Below are 18754 nucleotides of genomic sequence, written 5' to 3' on the forward strand. Positions count from 1 at the left end.
CTGTCCCCTCATCTTTAGCATTTTACGGGTAGTGACAGCAATGGTTTTAATGGGTTTCATTGATCCAACATACTTAATTTGTATCTGATATGGACGTATCTTGTTTTGTAATAATAAACTTGGAATTTAAGACATTATTTCACACACTATTATTTAACACCTTTATTACCCTTCAAGGAACCCTGGTGGCAGAGCGGTTAAGGGCTTGGCTGCTAAAGGTAGCGATTCGAACCCACCAGCTGCTCCACAGGAGAAAGATGTGGCAGTTCACTCCCATAAAGATTACAGCCTTAGAAACCCTATGGGGCAGTTCTATACTGTCCTATATGGTCATGATGAGTTGGAATTGACTGGATGGGTTTTTATTATCCTCTAGTATTTCTTAATCTTATCTCCTAAGATTGAGACAGAAGATTTTCAGCATAATATTATTGACAAAATGTAATTGTAGTCTAAATTTAGCTTCAGATTATTATGTGGGAACATACCTGCTTAGAAAGTCGTGCTTTTTTTCAGTTTCTCCAACCCCTGTAGTTATCATCCCATTTTATGATTATGTATGATTTATGCCAGCTACCAGACCATCACGTCTTCACACTGTCCCAGGGTCTGCCTTCCAGCCAATTCCTGCCTTACAGTGCCTGCTGTGTATACTGGCAAATTAATCTTCTCACAATATTTTTTTCATAGTGTGACCTCCTGTTAGCTCCTCAAGAACCAATGAGGACCCTCTTTACCTTAGGTTAATTCTACACTCTTGTCCTTATTCTAACTCTACTGGACCTTTCCAAACCTATTTTCTCACTGCGTTTCTGGTACACACCTTTAAAACAATTGTTCTCAGCTTTGGCTGTACATTAGAATTATTTGAGGAGTTTTTAAAAATACCCGTATATGAGCCCTAAACCAACCAAACAATCAGTTACTGTCGAGTCGATTCCAACTCTTGGCTGTCCCTTGCAGAGTAGGATACCTAGTGCTCCACAGGGTTTTCAATGGCTGATTTTTCAGAAGCAGGTCACCAGGTCTTTCATGTGAGGCTGCTCTGGGTGTACTTGAACCTGCAACTTTTTCGTTAGCAGCTGAGCATGTTAACCATTTGTACCACCCAGGGACTTCCACAGACCAACTCAACCAGAAACTTTGAGAATGGAAACCAGTGCAGTCAAGATTAAGAACTACTGCTTTAGAGCAATGGCGTTTGCATTAGATTAATGGGGGAGGGAGAGGGGGGAGAAGGGAGGTGGGGAACATCAGGGCTGGGGTTTTTATAATCCAGAGTTGAGGGGGGTGTGGGGGTGGAAGTGGGAAGAGAAAGTGTGGATAGTTTGAAGAACCTTCCTAATTGACTCTGATAGGATCCCACTCCTCCCCCTCCCACTCCCTCCAGGTGTGGTCCATAGACCTTCTGGGTCAGGACGACCTAGATGCCCCTTTAAACTGTGGATCCCAGGCTTATTGAATGGATGAGACCCAGGTCTTTTTTTTTTTTTTTTTTTAAATAACTTTAATATACCAGAGACTGAAACAAATTAACTGCTTTTTAGACTTATAGTAAATTATTTACTGTAGTAGCTTGAGTGTTGTGCTAATATCACAGAGAGATGCTTCTGGTGGTTACACCATTACCTGGCAGACAATTGTCCTAGCTAAACAAAAATACTGCCCAGGTAGTCTTAAAAATAAATAGATACATAAATGAGACGATTGCTGCAATAACAAAAAATAACTAGTTACTGGTACATTTCCTTAGAACAGTGTGTGAAGAACGGCTTCATGTGTTGAACGATATTAATGTAATTTTCTGCACAATGTTCTAATAAAGATTTTCTCTTACAGTTTCCTAAATCCTGTATGATATGGGGCAAAATACAGGTTCTACTTAACCTCTTTCAAAGAAGTTAATCAACAAATAAAAACTTTTCTAAAAGCAACCTGGTAGCTCAGTGGTTAAGAACGCAGCTGCAAACCCAAGGTTGGCAGTTCAAATCCACCTGCCGCTCCTTGTAAACCCTACAGGGCACTAGGGTCACTGTGACTCAGAGTCGACTTGAAGGCAATGGGTTTGGTTTTTAAGAGCAATCTCAAAAATCATTGTTTTCAGATTTACTTTTAGAGTAAACATCTAAGAAGGAATAAGTCCTTTCTACGCATTACAGTAAGAAAAGGTTTTTGATTTTTATTTCCAAATTCTTAGGTTACTGCAGTCTATACATATCGGAGATTCTAAAACCAATGCACATTTATTTTAAAAATCAGGCTCTTAAATAATAATTTGAAGGCTTACCTAGAACTCTCTAAGCCACTCAGCCTGTGCCTATAATGCAGTAGAACAAATTAGCTCTGAATTATGAATTTTGACTTTCACATTTTCTTAGGCCTTTTCACTAATCTTTTATTGAAGTAAATGCATAAAAAATTGCACAAATCGTGTCTTAGCCTGTTTCATAATTTGTCTCCAATTACATGCATACCTTTCTTGTAAGATTTTTAAAAATCTTATAAGATAGGCTCTCTTTAGTCAAAATATTTAAGAAAGTAGAGGGTCTATAAACTTCCCCGTATGTAATTCGATGTTTTATTCCAATGATTGTAGAAGTAAAGCTTGTGTATTTAATAATTATGCATTCTGTCTGAAGCTTTTATTTTGTGTCTTTTTCAGGCTCCACAATTTTTAATGTCCTCAGGGGAATTTTGGAAGTGGTAATCGGTGTGGCAGCTGGATCTCTTCTTGGAATTTTTATTCGTTACTTTCCAAGCAGTGACCAGGTAAAAGAAATGATCTGTGGGAAGGTCATGCTCTAAAATGCCATTGAAAGCACTCTGAAACACTTCCATCAAAGCCTAGTACGAAGGACGTGGTATAGAAAAAAATAGCCCTGCAGTTTAAAGTTGCTTACTGCTGTGTCAGGTGCCATCCATGAGATTTACGAAGAGGACTAAATGTATAAGATATTTAATGCAGTTTGAACATTTTTTCTCTAATTTATATTCTGTGTGCTTTAAATTTCACAATAAGACAAATAGCACCAATTAAATAAAAATGAGATATGCAAGTTTTTTTATTATACTCAACTAAAACAAAGATATATAATGGCTTTTTTTTTTTTTTGGTCCTTTTGTTAGCATCAAAATACTTTAGCTTCTACTACTATTAAATAGATCGGCTTTAACAACTGTTTGTAATATAGCCCAATATTTCTTGCCAAGAAGTTCTTCACTGCACACAATGCTTTCTCAGTGAGACACAAAGGTTTTGTTTCCTTTTATCCTCCTAATTCTCTTAGGATAGATAAATACTTAGAAATTTTTCTTTCCTGAGAATTGTATTATTTTCAGATTTCAGTGCATTTTGAATGGAATTCATCAAAATTTTAATTATAGTAGAATTTTTATTAAGAAAAGTAATATTTCCATTATCAGAATGTATGTTGATTGGAGTTTTTATTGTACTGTTACTCAAAAAAATTCTAAAATTGTCTACTGAAGAGGCTATCAATGCACAAAACAAACACATAAGATTATTCTAATTATACAACAAAATAGAATACATCTCTAATATTTTTATTAATTATAAAAAATAATAGCTGACTTTTTCACCTACTATGTGTAAAATGCTGTGGTAAGTGCTTTAAAGTCATCATCTAGTGCATTGTAGCCACTAACCACACATAGCTATTTAAATTAATAAAATTAAAAATTCAGTTCCTCATCATAAGTTCTAAGAAGTCTCTCTAATGGCAGGAATTACCACACAATTTAAATTAATTTTTCAAGATTTGCTAACTGATCTATCATCAAGATTTTTCTTGTTGAAAACAAAGAAACTAATGTAACCTCACAAGTATTTGATCCTGAAAGTCAAGTTCAAGCTAGATTATCAGCTAATTTCTCAACATTAAGGAAACTAAAATATGTTGATGCAGGTGAATATTTTCTTATCTAAACTCTAAATTATTCTAATTTCTTCCCTAATATTAAGTGTGTATACAATTTTGAAAATACTTGCAGACCCTTTCCTGATAAATTTTTAAAAAGAAAAAAAAATCAGTCCCTCAGGTGCATGTTCAGTGGCCACAGTGGCTAGTGGCTCTCATATTGGATAATGCAAGTATAGAATATTTCTGTCTTCACTGAAAGTTATCTGGGCAGTGCTGACCTAGTGCAGTCCGGATAACACTAGAGGAGGGTACTATGACTATGACCATTTTACTGATGGAGGAATTGAGAGGATAAGTGACTTGAACAAGATCACATGGATAGAAAGCAGTGGAGCTGGGATTGAACTCAGGTCACCCAGCTCCAGAGCCCGCATGCCTCCAAAACAAATCAAGCACTTTAAAAAACCTCCATCTTAAAGTGATCAGGAAACCCTGGTGGTGTAGTGGTTAAGTGCTGCGGCTACTAACCAAAAAGGTTGGCAGTTCGAATCCACCAGGTGCTCCTTGGAAACTCTACGGGGCAGTTCTACTCTGTCCTATAAGGTTGCTATGAGTCAGAAGCGACACGACAGCAGTGGGTTTGGTTTTTGGTAAAGTGATCAGGATGTTTAAAAAAAGGCTGAAGAGAGGAACGTAAAGAGAGAAAGGTACACAGTTGTGGAACTTAAAAAAAAAAAACAAAACTATCAATCTACAGCCTCCTAAAACTTCTTGCTAGTCAAGGATTTAGAAAGAAAAACCAAGGGAGCACCAAAGTAAAGAGTAAAAAGAGAGCCTGAAGGTAGTAGAGATATGATATCTTTAACCTTCACAAAACCCCTAAGATGTAAATGTTTTTATACTAGTTTCATGGATGAGGAAACAAAGCTTGGAGCGATTAAGTAACACAGCCACTGCATACACGCCAGTGACATAAAAAAGCTAGAATTTTAACCCAGGTCTGTCTGCATCCAAAGCCCATGTACTTTTTTCTATTAGTCTATTCAACCCTGTGAATAGAGTAGTTGATAGCTGTTGTTGCTAGCGGATGGTAGGTCTGTCCCCAACTCATGGCGACCCCACGAACATCGAAACAAATCACTGCTTGAGTTTTCCTAGGCTGATTATTTGAAGATCACCAGGCCTTTCTTCTTAGTCCATCTTGATCTGGCAGGTGTGCTGAAACCTGTTTGGCAGCATAGCAATATAAAACCAAACCCATTGCCATTGAGTCAATTCCAACTCATAGAGACCCTATAGGTCAGAGTAGAACTGCCCCATAGAGTTTGCAAGGAGTGCCTGGTGGATTTGGACTGCCCACCTTTTGGTTAGCAGCCGTAGCACTTAACCATTACGCCACCAGGGTTTCCCGTGGCAGTATGAAGAAGATAATTGGTGTTCCTGAAAAGGAACCTACATTTGTGTACACACTCACTCTGCCTTTGTTAAGGAAAAGAAGGTAAATGTTACGTCATGCGCGTATTCGAGGAGATGCAGGCATGTTTATTTTCCTATAAATTCATATTATTAAAAAAATCAATAATTAAAAATCAGTTATTTGAAATAGTTTTACTAATTAACTTTTTTTCTCCTGAAGTGGATTCTTGAGTGCAAGAGAGCAGTCCTTGTTTTGGGGTTCTCTATGCTAGCCGTTTTCAGCGGCGTGCATTTTGGTTTCCCTGGGTCAGGAGGAATGTGCTCATTGGCCATGGCCTGCATTGCAGGCACGGGATGGACAACCAAAAAGGTGAATTTCATTTTAAGTTCTGTTCACAACTACTTCTGATCAGATTAATTTTTTTTTTCTTTCCAGACGCTTTTTTAACATCAAATAACATTTTTAACATAAAAGCTATTTATATGCATATACAAATATACAATGCTGCACACATGATTATCCTTTTTTCTCCTTAGGTATCAATTTATAATTTGGCATCTTAATGTATATCATGGTTATATTTTCATCATGCCTTCCTTTTTTTTTTGGTAATGGCTGGAGAGTATTGCATTTTATAACTATGTTGCTATGTGACTCCACCGATTCTGACTCATACTAGTCTATAGGACCCTACAGGGCAGAGTAGAACTGCCCCATAGGGTTTCCTAGGCTGTAATCTTTATGCGGAAGGAGCCGTGGTGGCACTAGGCTGCTAACTGAAAGGTTGGTGGCTCGAACCTGCAAGTCGCTCTGCAGGAGAAAGACCTGGCAAGCTGCCCTCTGGGGCAGTTTTATTTCGTGCTATGGACTACCTGTGAGTCGGAATTGGCTCCTCGGCAGCAGCTTTGTTTTTGGTTTGAATCTTTAAAAGGGAGCAGATTGCTAGGTCTTTTTTCCTGAGGAGCAGTTGGTGGCCACTGACCTTTTGGTTAGCAGCCAAGTGCTTAACCATTGGAACACCCAGGCTCGTTACTTAACCAGTCTCCTACTAACAGATAGGTTGTTTCTAGTTTTCTGCTAAGAGAAACAGTGCCTCAAAAAATATCCCTACATATACTATATTTCATAAACTCTAAGACACTATCATTTCCAAGAACCACCATTATTTTATGTGCCACCAAGAATGAAAAAAAAATGTGCTGCCAGTTAAACTATGACATGCCATCCTAATTTCAGAAGTGTTAAAATGTGAAAAGATGTGTATCTTAGAATTAACAAAATAGAGTTTATCTTTGAATTTATCTGTAGGATAAATTTCTAGAAGTAGAATTACTCTATCAGAGTGTGCACATTTAAATTTTTGATGGTATCGGTTTGCCCTTTCAAAAGGCTGCACTCATTTACATTCCCACCAACAGTATGGGAGCGGATCTCCTGAGTATTTTCATTCTTCAAATCTTTGTTAACGTGATAGGTGAAAAATATGTATTATTATTAATCTGATTTGCATTTCTTTATGAGTGAAGCTAGTCAGTTTTTCATATTTATCAGCCAGTTTGTTCAAAAGCTTTTGCCTGTTTTCAAGTTATTTGGATTTTCCTTATTGATTTTTAAGATCACTAAGATTATTAATTTTCTTAGTCTCTATTATGGAAGTTAGCTGGTTGCCACTTATTTATTTTAATTTCCGGGTATGTTTTTATAGATTTGACCTTAACAAGATCATATGTTATTTTGCTTAATGAAGAGATTATAAATGTAAGTGACCTAAATTAAGGGCAGATAATATGATTTTGGGATAATCTTATAAAACGTGAAGACAGTTGTTCAAAATAAATAAGCTTAAGATAATGCCTTATGGAAGAATGTGTGAAGGTCATAAATCTTGAGATCAGGTATGAAGCCATATTCAATTAAATGCATCTCTGTGGGGCTTTACTGGAGACAGAATTTCACCGTGGGTAAATAGCATTCAGGTAGAAGGCTTTCACTATATAAGGGTCTAATTACAAAATTACAACAAATGTGATGTTGAATCATCTCATTTCAGAGAGAGGGATTAGTAGGGGCTGTCTGAAGCATGGTGTTGAGAGGGTATTGAGGCCACAGGAAAGTGGGTTTAGATGGAGTGGGCTTCAGGCGAGAGGGGAGAGTCCCTTTTAGCCCTGCTCTAGGCATTATGAGCATCTAAGCATCCTGCCTTGCCAGGAGGCTTAACTATAAGGGTTATGTCATGTGTGTCTCTCTCTCCTCCTTTTCTTTAAGTAGCACCTGTGTTAATAAATTCTACTGATTACAAGTGCCTTAACATCCAACAAAACCAAAGGAAAAAGTAAACAAACTTCTCAGTATAAATTGGGTACTCATCCTTCATCTCTCATAACATTTGTTGTCATCAAAATATTTGTTTTTACGTGGATTCACTTTATCTGTGGGCTGAGGCAAGGTTAACAGCCTACCTCTGTCAATCTCAGCTCAAGACCAAGGGGTGTGCTACCTCCTTGGTGCTGTACTTGGCTTCTCTCTGAGGATTCATTGTCTGTCTTCCATCCCAGCCTTGGCTGCTGACTGAGACACCCTGATGTTAGAAGCATCCTGACCTACTCCTTCGTCTGGAGACAAAGATTAAAGTTCTCACTTAGCAGAGGGATGCTACTGCATTTGCATTGTGACCCCACGGCAACTGTTTTGTTTTGTTTTGAATAAGTCAGAAAGACTTAACATATGCAAGGCCACAAAATTTGAAAGTGGCAGCACTGGAATTTAAGCTCAGGTTTTTCCAACCCCAGAACAGTTTGTACTAGCCTATAATACAACTGTAGCATTGTTGTGTGGGGCACATTTTTATATTCTGACATCTATCTGAGTAACAAATACTAAGTGTATTAAAAGCATTATAATCCTAAACTTTGCAATTTAAAATTAAGTCTCTAGACAACATGACTAAAGTAACCAATTTTAATTATAAAAAAATTAAACTCTAAATTCATAAATGATAGGATAAAAAATGTATAAACAATGAGAAAGAGCCATAACATTTGGAATAGACCATAAAAGAGTAGTTTTAGCAACAGTGAAATCAAAGGGGAGACTCTTGCCTACTGCAAGCAGCCATTGACTATGGGCACAGAAAGAAAAAGGAGGAAAAGGGAAACTTTGATCAGTTTCAATTACATTTTTCTTTGGAAAAACTGTAATGTGGGTTGTATAGCAAATATAAACCAAAATATAGGGTCCTTTTTTATCTACATTTGTCTTAACTGTATCTAAATTTTCTGCAGTCCTGCTGATTATATGGAAGGAATTAATGTAATCCCTCAAACCAGAGAGGAAATCACTATTAAAATATGTTTCATATATACCTCTGGTGATTATATATGTATTAGAATATTACTGCTTTGAACCTTTAGCAATACTGGTAGGCGAAAAATAGTGTTCTGTATTCCTTTATGCTTCTTTAACAGTGAGATTGAACACTTTTTTGTACTTTTAACCATTTGAATTTTTTCTTGACAGATCTTTTGTCCATTATCCTTTGATTTATCATATTGCTTACTGATTTGTGAGATACATGCACTCAATATTAGCCCTTGTGCCTGTTTATTTTGTTCATTGTTAGTACACAAAGATCTTATGTTTTCATGTGGTCAGATCTATCAGTCTCTTACTGTAAGTGTTCCTCTATTTTCTTTCATAAAGATCTCTTTCCCAGAAAGTGATGCCATCCCCAGTGAAATTTGACATATATTATCTCACTTATTCTTCACAGTAACCTTGAAAGATAGACATTAGTCCTATTTTACAAACGAGCGCATAGAGACTTAGAGATAGCACATAGTTTGCCTGAGGTCACAAAGCTAGCAAATGGCAGAGTCAGAATGAGAATCCGCCATTTGAGTACATCAGATTGGTGCCCTAAAGAAAGAAAACTAATCTTTATTGAATCAGTTGCATGTCAGTCACTGTCAGTATCTTTTAAATTGGCCAAGAAACCAAAGCGTTTGGCAAATACAGGTACTAGATTAATTCATTATATGGAATGAGATTTGAGTTGTTCATAGAATTATGGAATTTCAAAGCAAGAAAGGAATTTAACAATCAGTCTAATCCCTAAAAGTTTTAGATGAAGAAACTAAGGGCTAGAGGAATTAAACCTGACTGGCACTTTTAAAAAGAGATACTTTCACCTATCAGATTAGCAAAATTCTCAGTGTGATAACATACTATGTTGGTAAGGGTATAGAAAAAGAAGCCACGTGTACACTGCTGATAGAAGGCAGTTTGGCGGTGCCCGTCACGATGGCAAATGCATATGTGCTCTTAGACTCAGCAAGTCCACTTTTAAGGGTTTGTGCTATCATACATTTGCACACGTATGGAATACAAAATGGTGTATTTGTTGCAGTATTTTTTGTGCTGGCAAAAATTGAAAACTAACTCTCATTAGAGAGCTTCTAGTAAATAGTTCATGTTGAATCTCTATTTAGAACTGTAAAAAATGAATGAGGAAGCCCTTTAAGTAGCCAGAGGGAGAGACGGGAGATTTAAAAAAAAAATAAACTCAATGAATACTATACATGGTATGCAACTATTTTGTAGACAAGCGAGCAAACAAATATATTTCGTGCTTTTATTGCTGCTTGTGCGTGTAAAAATCTTATAATAACCAGAGTTGCCTATGGGGGAGGTTGGAGAGGCATCCGAGTGCCTGACAAAGAGGGACTTTCCACTGGCTACTCTGGTATACTTGACTTTGATGAATGTATTACCTATTGATATAGCTAAATAGATAGGAAGTTAGATGGGTAATTAGTACACTGACAAACTGAGTCTTATACAAAGGATGGTAAAAGGTCTCTTATCTTAGTAAATTAAAAGTAATAAAAATTTTTAAATATTTAGTCAAGGAAACAGGAGTCTTGGGGTAAATATGATAGTGGCATTCACAAACTAATGGACTGTCAGGTGGAAATCGATGGTCCTGTGTTTTTTTACTGTGTGCAGGATCTAGTGCCTCAGTATAGGTAATGGCTTCCAGATAATTGGAGCCACCCAGTAGTGGGAGGAGCTATCTCAGGACATGGTGTGTACAGTGTGGTCCCTTGGTGAGCACATGCAAGTCTGGGGTTCTCAACTCTGTTAGTGACGACCTAGAACTAGAACCTGACCTTCTGATCCCCATACCTGGGCACTTCCTGTTTCATTATAAGATTTCAGGATAATAGCTGGCATCTTTCTTGTACTAATTCAGAGGATTTGTACAAAATAAAAATTTTGAATAAAATAAAAATGAACACATAGTTTGATCAGTTTTTAAATTCACATGGTAAATGATCTGATAATAGTATATTTAGAAGTCATCCTCCAAGATTATAAAAATCTTAATACCCACCTGCAAACAAATACTTAGTATGCAACAGCACATCATATAATATCTTAGCTGTGCAAGAAGTGTCCCAGGCAATTATTTCATTCTATTGTAACTAACCTCCTATATATATATAAAGATAACACAAAAAATAAAAATAAAGACTACCTTAGGTCGAATTGACTAAAATTTCAAATTAGCAATATTTTGTTACTTACGACTTCGCATAGTAAAAATTTTGTGTATGCATGTGTGTGTGTGTGTGTATGTGTTATTTGTTTTTCTTTTAGGAAGAGGCTAAAAAAATTAAAGATGCCTGGATCATTTTTCAGCCCCTTCTTTTTGGACTGATTGGAGCAGAGATGTCTATTGCATCTCTCAGACCAGAAACTGTTGGTAAGAATTTCAAAGTACACTTTTTTTATTATTATTATTGTACTTTAGATGAAGTTTTAGGGAACAAACTAGCTTCTCATTAAACAATTAGCACACATATTGTCTTGCATCATTGGTTACCAACCCCACAACATGTCAATACTCTCCCCTCTCGACCTTTGGTTCCCTATTGCCAGCTTTCCTGTCCCCTTCTGCCTTCTGTCCTTGCTTCCGGGCTGGTGTGCCCCTTTAGTCTCGTTACATTTTATGGGCCTGTCTAATCTTTGGATGAAGGGTGAACCTCAGGAGTGACTTCATTACTGAGCTAAAAGGGTGTCTGGGGGCCAAACTCAGTCTACGTCAGGCCAGTAAGCCTGGCCATTTTTTTTGTGAGTTTGAATTTTGTTCTATGTTCTTCTCCAGCTCTGTCCAGGACCCTCTACTGTGATCCCTGTCAGAGCAGTCTGCGGTGGCAGCCAGGCACCATCCAGTTGTGCTGAACTCAGTCTGGTAGAGGCTGTGGCAGTCATGGTCCACCAGTCCCATAGACTGATCCCTCACCTGTGTCCCTAGTCTTCCTCATTCTCCCTTGCTCCTGATGGGGTGAGACCAGTGGAGTATCTTAGATGGCTGCTTACAAGCTTTTAAAACCCCAAACTCTACTCACTAAAGTAGAATGTAGAACATTTTCTTTATAAACTAGCTTATGCCAATTGAGCTAGGTGTTCCCAAAGACCATGGTTCCCATAGCCCTCAGCCCAGTAGTTTGGTCCCTCAGGGAGTTTGGACATGTCCATGGAGCTTCCATGACCTTGCCCTGGATAAGCCGTGCTGGCTTCCCCAGTATCGTGTACTATCTTACCCTTCACTAGTTACCACTTATTTGTTGTCTATTTAGTGTTTTTCTATCCCCACCCCTCTCTTCTCTCATAACCATCAAAGATTGTTTTTTTCTGTGTGTAATCCTTTTCATGAGTTTTTACAGTAGTGGTCTCATACAGTATTTATCCTTTTGTGATTGACTTATTTCACTCAGCATAATACCCTCCAGATTCATCCATGTTATGAGATGCTTTGCAGTTTCATCATTGTTGTTTGTCACTGCGTAATACTCCATTGTGTGTATGTACCATAGTTTGTTTATCCATTCATCTGTTGATGGGCATCTATGTTGTTTCCATCTTTTTGCTATTGTGAACAATCCTGCAGTGAACATGGGTGTGCATATGTCTATTCGTCTGACGGCTATTATTTCTCTGGAATATATTCCTAGGAGTGGGATTGCTGGGTCATATGGTATTTCTATTTCTCGCTTTCTAAGAAAGTGCCATATCATTTTCCAAAATGGTTGTACCATTTTGCACTCCCATTAGCAGCGCGTAAGAATTTCAATGTCTCACAGCCTCTCCAACATTTGTTATCTTCTGGTTTTTTGATTCATGCCAGTAATGCCAGGGTGAGATGGTATCTCATTGTTGTTTTGATTTGCATTTCTCTAACGGCTAGTAATCAAAAGTATTTCCTCATATGTCTGTTAGCCGCTAGAATGTCTTCTTTAGTGAAGCATCTGTTCATCTCCTTTGCCCATTTTTTAATTGGAGTATTTGTCTTTTTGTTGTAGAGGTATTGGATTTTCCTATAGATTTTAGAGATTAGACCTTTGTCACATTGGTCATAGGCAAAAATTTTTTCCCAGTCTATAGGTGCTCTCTTGATGAGCCTAAGTATTTAACTATTACCAAAAAACAAAACCAAACCCAGTGCCATCGAGTCGATTCCAACTCATAGTGACCCTATAGGACAGAGTAGAGTTTGCAAGGAGTGTCTGGCAGATTGAACTGCCAACCCTTTGGTTAGCAGCTGTAGCACTTAACCACTATGCCGCCGGGTTTCCATTTAACTATTAGGAAAAAAAAAAAAGCAAACCTGTTTCTGTCAAGTCAATTCTGACTCATAGAAACCCTGTAGGACAGATTAGAGCTGCCCATTAGGGTTTCCAAGGAGCACCTGGTGGATTCGAACTACCAGTGTTTTGTTTAGCAGCTGTAGCTCTGAACCGCTGCACCACCAGGGTTTCCTTAATTTTTAGAATATTCTAGTTATCTAGCTTATCTTCTGGAATTTGTGTGTTGTTAGTTATGGTTTGTTTCCTGTTAATGCCGTGTCTTAGGGCCTCTAATATTGATCCTATTTTTTCTTCTATGATCTTTAAACTTTTTGGTTTTGTATTTAGGTGTTTGATCCATTTTGAATTAGTTTTAGTATATGGTGTGAGGTATGGGTCCTGTTTCATTTTTTTGCAGATGAGCATCCAGTTTCGCCAGCTCCATTTGTTAAAAAAGACTGTTCCCCATTTGATGGTCTTTGGGCCCTCACAGAAGTCAAAGATCAGGTGGCCCTCGGTGGATGGATTTACATCTGGGTTCTCACTTCTCTTCCATCGGCCAATGTATCTGTCATTGTACCAGTACCAGGTTATTTTGACTACCGTAGCTGTATAGTAGGTTCTGAGGTCAGCTGGCGCAAATCCTCTTACTTTCTTCTTCAATAGCTCTTTACTCATCCGAGGCCTCTTCCCTTTCCATATAAAGTTAATGATTAGTTTTTACATCTCTTTAAATAATGTTTTTGGTTATATGGATTGGTATTGCATTGTATTTGTAGATTGCTCTGGGTAGAATTGACACTTTCACAATGTTGAGTCTACCTATCCATGAGCATGGTGTGTTTTTCCATTTATGTAGGTCTCTTTTGGTTTCTTGCAGTAATGTTTTGTAGTTTTCGTTGTATAGGTCTTTTACATCCCTGGTTAGATTTATTTGTAAGTATTTTATTTTTTTAGGGACTATTGTAAATGGTATTGTTTTCCTGATTTTTTTTTTTTTTTTTTTTGTCATTCCCTTTATTGGTGTATAAGAATTCAACTGATTTTTGTATGTTTATCTTGTATCCTGCTGCTCTGCTGAATCTTTCCATCAGTTTTGGTAGTTTTCTCATGGAGTCTTTTGGGTTTTCTATGGACAGTTTTATTTCTTCTTTACCAGTTTGGGTCCCCTTTATTTCTTTTTCTTGCCTTAACATGTTTTTTCTTGCTCTAGCTAGGACTTCCAGCACAGTGTTAAATAGGAGTCATGATAAAGGGCATGCTTGTCTTGTTCCTGTTCTCAAGGGGAATGTTTTCACCCTTTCTCCATTAAGAATGTTGTTGGCTGTTGGTTTTTTATAGATGACCTTTATTATGCTGAGGAATTTCCGTTCTATACCAATTTTATTGAAAGTTTTAATCAGGAATGGGTGTTGGACTTTGTCAAATGCCTTTTCTCCATTGATTAAGATTATTATATGATTCTTTTATGTTATTTATGTGGTGGATTATGTTGATTGATTTTCTAAGGTTGAACCATCCTTGCATACCTGGTATGAATCACACTTGATCGTGGTAGATTGTTTTTTTTTTTTTTTTTTGATGTTATACTGAATTCTATCGGCTAGAATTTTGTTGATAATTTTTCCATCTGTGTTCGTGAGTGATATTGGTTTGTAATTTTTTTTTTTATGTCTTTGCCTGATTTTGGTATCAGGGTTACACTGGCTTCATAGAATGAATTCAGAAGTATCCCTTCCTTTTCTATGTTCTGAGATAGTTTGAGTAGTACCAGTCTAAGCTCTTCTCTGAACGTTTGGTTGAATTTTCCAGTGAAGCCATCTGGGCCAGGGCTTTTTTTGTTGGAAGTTTTTTTTAATTACCATTTCAGTCTCTTCTCTTGTTATGGGTCTGTTCAGATTTTCAGCATCATTTTGTGTTAGTTTGAGTACATAGTGTGTTTCTAGAAATTTGTCCATTTCCTCTAGGTTCTCAAATTTGTTGGAGTATAGTTTTTCACAGTACTCTGTTATGAGCCTTTTTATGACAGTTGAGTCTGTTGTAATGTCCCCCATTTGATTTCTTACTTGAGCTATTTCCATCCTGTCCTGTTTTTCTTTTGTCAGTTTGGCCAGTGGTTTGTTGATTTTGTTGATCCTTTCAAAGAACCAACTTTTGGTTTTGTTGATTCTTTCTATCATTTTTCTATTCTCTATTTCATTTATTTCTGCTCTGATCCTTACTATTTCCTTTCTTCTGGTGGCTGTGGGTTCCTTTTGCTGTTTTCTATTTGTTCGAGTTGTGTAGCTAATGTTTTGATTTTGTTCCTTTCTTCTTTTTTGATGTGTACATCCATTGCTATAAATTGACCTCTGAGGACTGCCTTTGCGGTGTCCCAAAGGTTTTGGTATGATATGTTTTCTTTCTCATTTGATTCTAGGAATTTTTTGATTCCATCTTTGATTTCCGCTATTACCCAGTGATTTTTAAGCAGGGTGTTATTCAGTTTCCACATAGTTGATTTTTTTTCCTTACTCTTCCTGTTGTTAATTTCTGCTTTGATGGTGTTTTGGTCAGAGAAGATACTTTGCATTATCTCAATGTTTTGGATTTTGTTGAGGGTTGCTTTATGGCCTAAGATTTGGTCTGTTCTGGAGAATGTTCCATGTGCATTGGAAAAGATTGTGTACTTTGCAGCTGATGGGCTGAGTGTTCTATATATGTCTATGAGGTCACGTTGGCTGATTGTGACCTTTACATCTTCAGTATCTTTGAGTTTCTTTCTAAATGTTCTGTCCTTTACCAAAAATGGTGTGTTGAAGTCTCCTACTAGTATTGTGGAACTGTCAATTTCTTTTTACAGTGCTGTTAGAGCTTGTTTTACGTATTTTGGAGCTCTGTCATTGGGTGCATAGATGTTTATTATGGTTATGTCATCATGATGGATCATCCCTTTAATCATTATATAGTGCCCTTCTTTGTCTTTTATGGTGGATTTTGTTTTAATGTCTATTTTATCTGAGATTAGTATTGCTGCTCCTGTTCTTTTTTAGTAGGTGTTTGCTTGATGTATTTTTTTCCGTTCTTTGCTTGTTAATAAATCAAATGATATTTTTGTTCTCTATTCAAAAGACTCCCTTTAAGAATTCTTGTAAGTTTGATTTGGTTTTTACATATTTTCTTAATTTCTCTTTATCTGGAAATGTCCTAATTTCACCATCATATGTGAACAAGAATTTTGCAAGATATATTATTCTTGGTTGGCAGTTTTTTTTTTTTTTTCAGGGTTTTATATATGTCATCCCATTGCCTTCTTCCCTGAATGATTCCTGTTGAGTAACCAGAGCTTAATCTTATTGTTTCCTCTCTATATATGACTTTTCATTCTTTTCAAGCTGCTCTCAGGACTCTGTCTTTGGTTTTAGCGAGTGTGATTATGATATGCCTTGATGATTTTTGGCGGGGAGGATCTAGACTATTTGGGGTTCATTGAGCTACTAGGATGGCAGCTTTTCATCTTTCAGGAAAGTTTTCTGTCAGCAAATATTCAATGATTTTCTCTATGTTTTCCATTTTCTCCCCATTCTGGAACTCCGATTACTCACAAATTTTTGCTTTTTATTGTATACCACATCATTCTCAGGGTTTCCTCATTTTTCTTCATTCTTTATTCTGATTTTTTTTCTCAAACAAAATGGTATCCAAGTGTTTGTCTTCAGTGTCATTGATCCCATCTTCCATTGTTTCAAACCTGCTCCTCAAATCTTCTATGACACTGTTTCTGAAATATTGTTTATCTTTTGGATTTCTAATTGCTGTTTTTCTATGATTTGTAGTTGTGAATTTATATTAACATTTTTTTTTCCTGTATTATTTTCCTGAATTTTTCCACGGTTTTGTCTTTTTTTTTTTTTTTTTCTTTTTTGTCTGCTTTTTCCTTCAAATCTCAGACAGCTCTGAATATCAGAGATGTAAATTCTCTAACAGGTAGTTCCAGTGTCTTTTCTTCTATTGGAAGGCCATCCCGTATTTTATTTTGGAAGCCTACTGGAATCATCCTGTTTTTTTTTTTGTTTTTTTTTTTTTATGTTTTGATTTTGTCTACTGTCTTTGGGGCATTCAGTAGTTATTTTCTTCATTTAGTGATTGTAGATTTGTTTGTTTCATCCTGCTTTTTTATTTGGTTATGTCTGAGCAGGCAGGCTGTGCATTCTTTTTTGTTTGCTCGTCTATGGGTACAGTACTTTTCACCACCTTGTCTAATGGGCAGAGCCATTTGCTCAGCTATGGTACAGCAAGGCAGTTCCAGTGGAAGGGGAGGGCCTTGAATGGGTTGTTTGTGGCATGTACTGGAGCAGACAGGGCAGGGCCAGGGGTCCATGCACAGCAGGTTCTGGCAGACTGCCTGTGCTGCTCAGGAGTGCGATGTTCAGTGCACAATGCAGGTAGGCAGGGGGGAGGGGAGAGGTTGTGATGTGTGGAGCTAAGTGCCTATGGGAAAGAAGAGAAGGAGGAAAGAGAAACAGGAGCTAAAAGAAAAAGTGCTGAGAGATCCTGTCACTGAAGTGGCGTAGACCTGGGGAAGCTATGTGCTGGTGGCTTTCTAGCTAGGCAGTGAGGCACAGCCCATCAAGAAATGACAGACACAGCACACACAGCTAGATGAGTAGAAGAAAGGAAAGGAAGAGAGGGAGAGAGAAATAAGAGTAAAAAAAAGGGGGGGGGAGAAAAAGGTGCATGTGGCTAGGCAGTAAGGTGAAAGAAATGGAAGGAATGTAGAAAGAGACAAGAAACTGAGAAGAAGAAAAAAAAGATGACAGGTGGTTGGGAGGAAGGAAAGGAAGGGAGGTACAGAGAGATAAGAAACCAAGAAAAAAAATGCCCCAAAGGAACCTACCAGAAGTGGGTCTCTAGCAAGTGGAGCTGCAAAGTCCATCCGGAAGGAGTGGAGATGCCACATGGTGCCAGGTGTTTGAGAGAAGGGTAAGATAGGGAGATAGAGAGAGACAAGAAGCCAACAACAAAAAAAAAGGAGAAAGAAAAGAAAAATGCTCCAAGGGAGACTACTGGAAGTGGGTTCCCAGCTGAACAGCGCTGCACACCTGTCAAGAAGGAGCAGATATGCCACATGGTGCCAGGTTTTCAGGAAAAGGGTAATGAAGAAAGGTAGAGTGAGACAAGAAATCTAGAAATGAAGAAAAACAAAAAGGTAAAAAGAAAAAAAGGCCCCCAAGCATCCCACTGGTGTGGCAGCACAGCCCAGGGTAGTGGCTCCCAAGCCGAGTGGCACAGCCTGTCTAGAAGGGGTGGAGCTGGCACACAGCACCAAGTATTGAGGAGACAGGAAAAGAAGCAAGTGGAGAGAGTTGAAAAAGTGAGAAATGAAAAACAAAACAGAAAAAAGAAAAAAAAATGTCCCCAGGGATCCCACTGGTGTAGCATCATGGACTGGGGAAGCGGTTCCCCAGTGTAGCAGCACTTCACAGCCTGTCAAGAAGCAGCAGAGATGACTCACAGAGCTATGTGTTAGAAGGAAAGGAAGGGAAGGAGGTGAGAGAGAGGGAAGAAACCAGAAGAAGCCAAAAAAAAAAAAAGCAACAACAGCAACAAAGAAATGGCACAGAAGGATCTGGCTGGTGTGGGCAGGGCAAATCCAAGTGGCACAGAGCCGATGCCTCCCCAGCCCAGCAACCACGGCCTGCCAGGAAGCAGCAGGGGCCGAGCAGGGGGAAGAATGGTGGGGGTGGGAAAGCGTGTATTGCTGGTTACCAGGTGGTCTATCTCCTGCTGGGAGCTCCATGAAGCTGTCTTTCCTCCAGTCTTGGTGACTGAGGAGTTCAAGATGGCAA

The 18754-nt window shown here is 37.9% G+C and overlaps 2 protein-coding genes across 2 annotated transcripts in view; both read left to right on the forward strand.

Moving 5' to 3' along the window:
- LOC126076906 (sodium/hydrogen exchanger 9B2-like) overlaps positions 1-18754 on the forward strand; it is a 298466-nt gene that overhangs the window by 268879 nt on the left and 10833 nt on the right. The gene's annotated exons all lie outside the window — the stretch shown is intronic.
- The window catches only part of LOC126076916 (sodium/hydrogen exchanger 9B2-like), a 66195-nt gene that overhangs the window by 38640 nt on the left and 8801 nt on the right, over positions 1-18754 (forward strand). The window contains exons 8-10 of the mRNA XM_049885621.1: positions 2663-2769; positions 5518-5667; positions 10957-11062. Coding sequence (XP_049741578.1) covers positions 2663-2769; positions 5518-5667; positions 10957-11062 — 363 coding nt within the window. The remainder of the gene's footprint in view (positions 1-2662; positions 2770-5517; positions 5668-10956; positions 11063-18754) is intronic.

The sequence above is a fragment of the Elephas maximus genome, chromosome 5 (genome assembly GCF_024166365.1).
Source record: "Elephas maximus indicus isolate mEleMax1 chromosome 5, mEleMax1 primary haplotype, whole genome shotgun sequence".
NCBI classification, from domain to species: Eukaryota; Metazoa; Chordata; class Mammalia; order Proboscidea; family Elephantidae; genus Elephas; species Elephas maximus.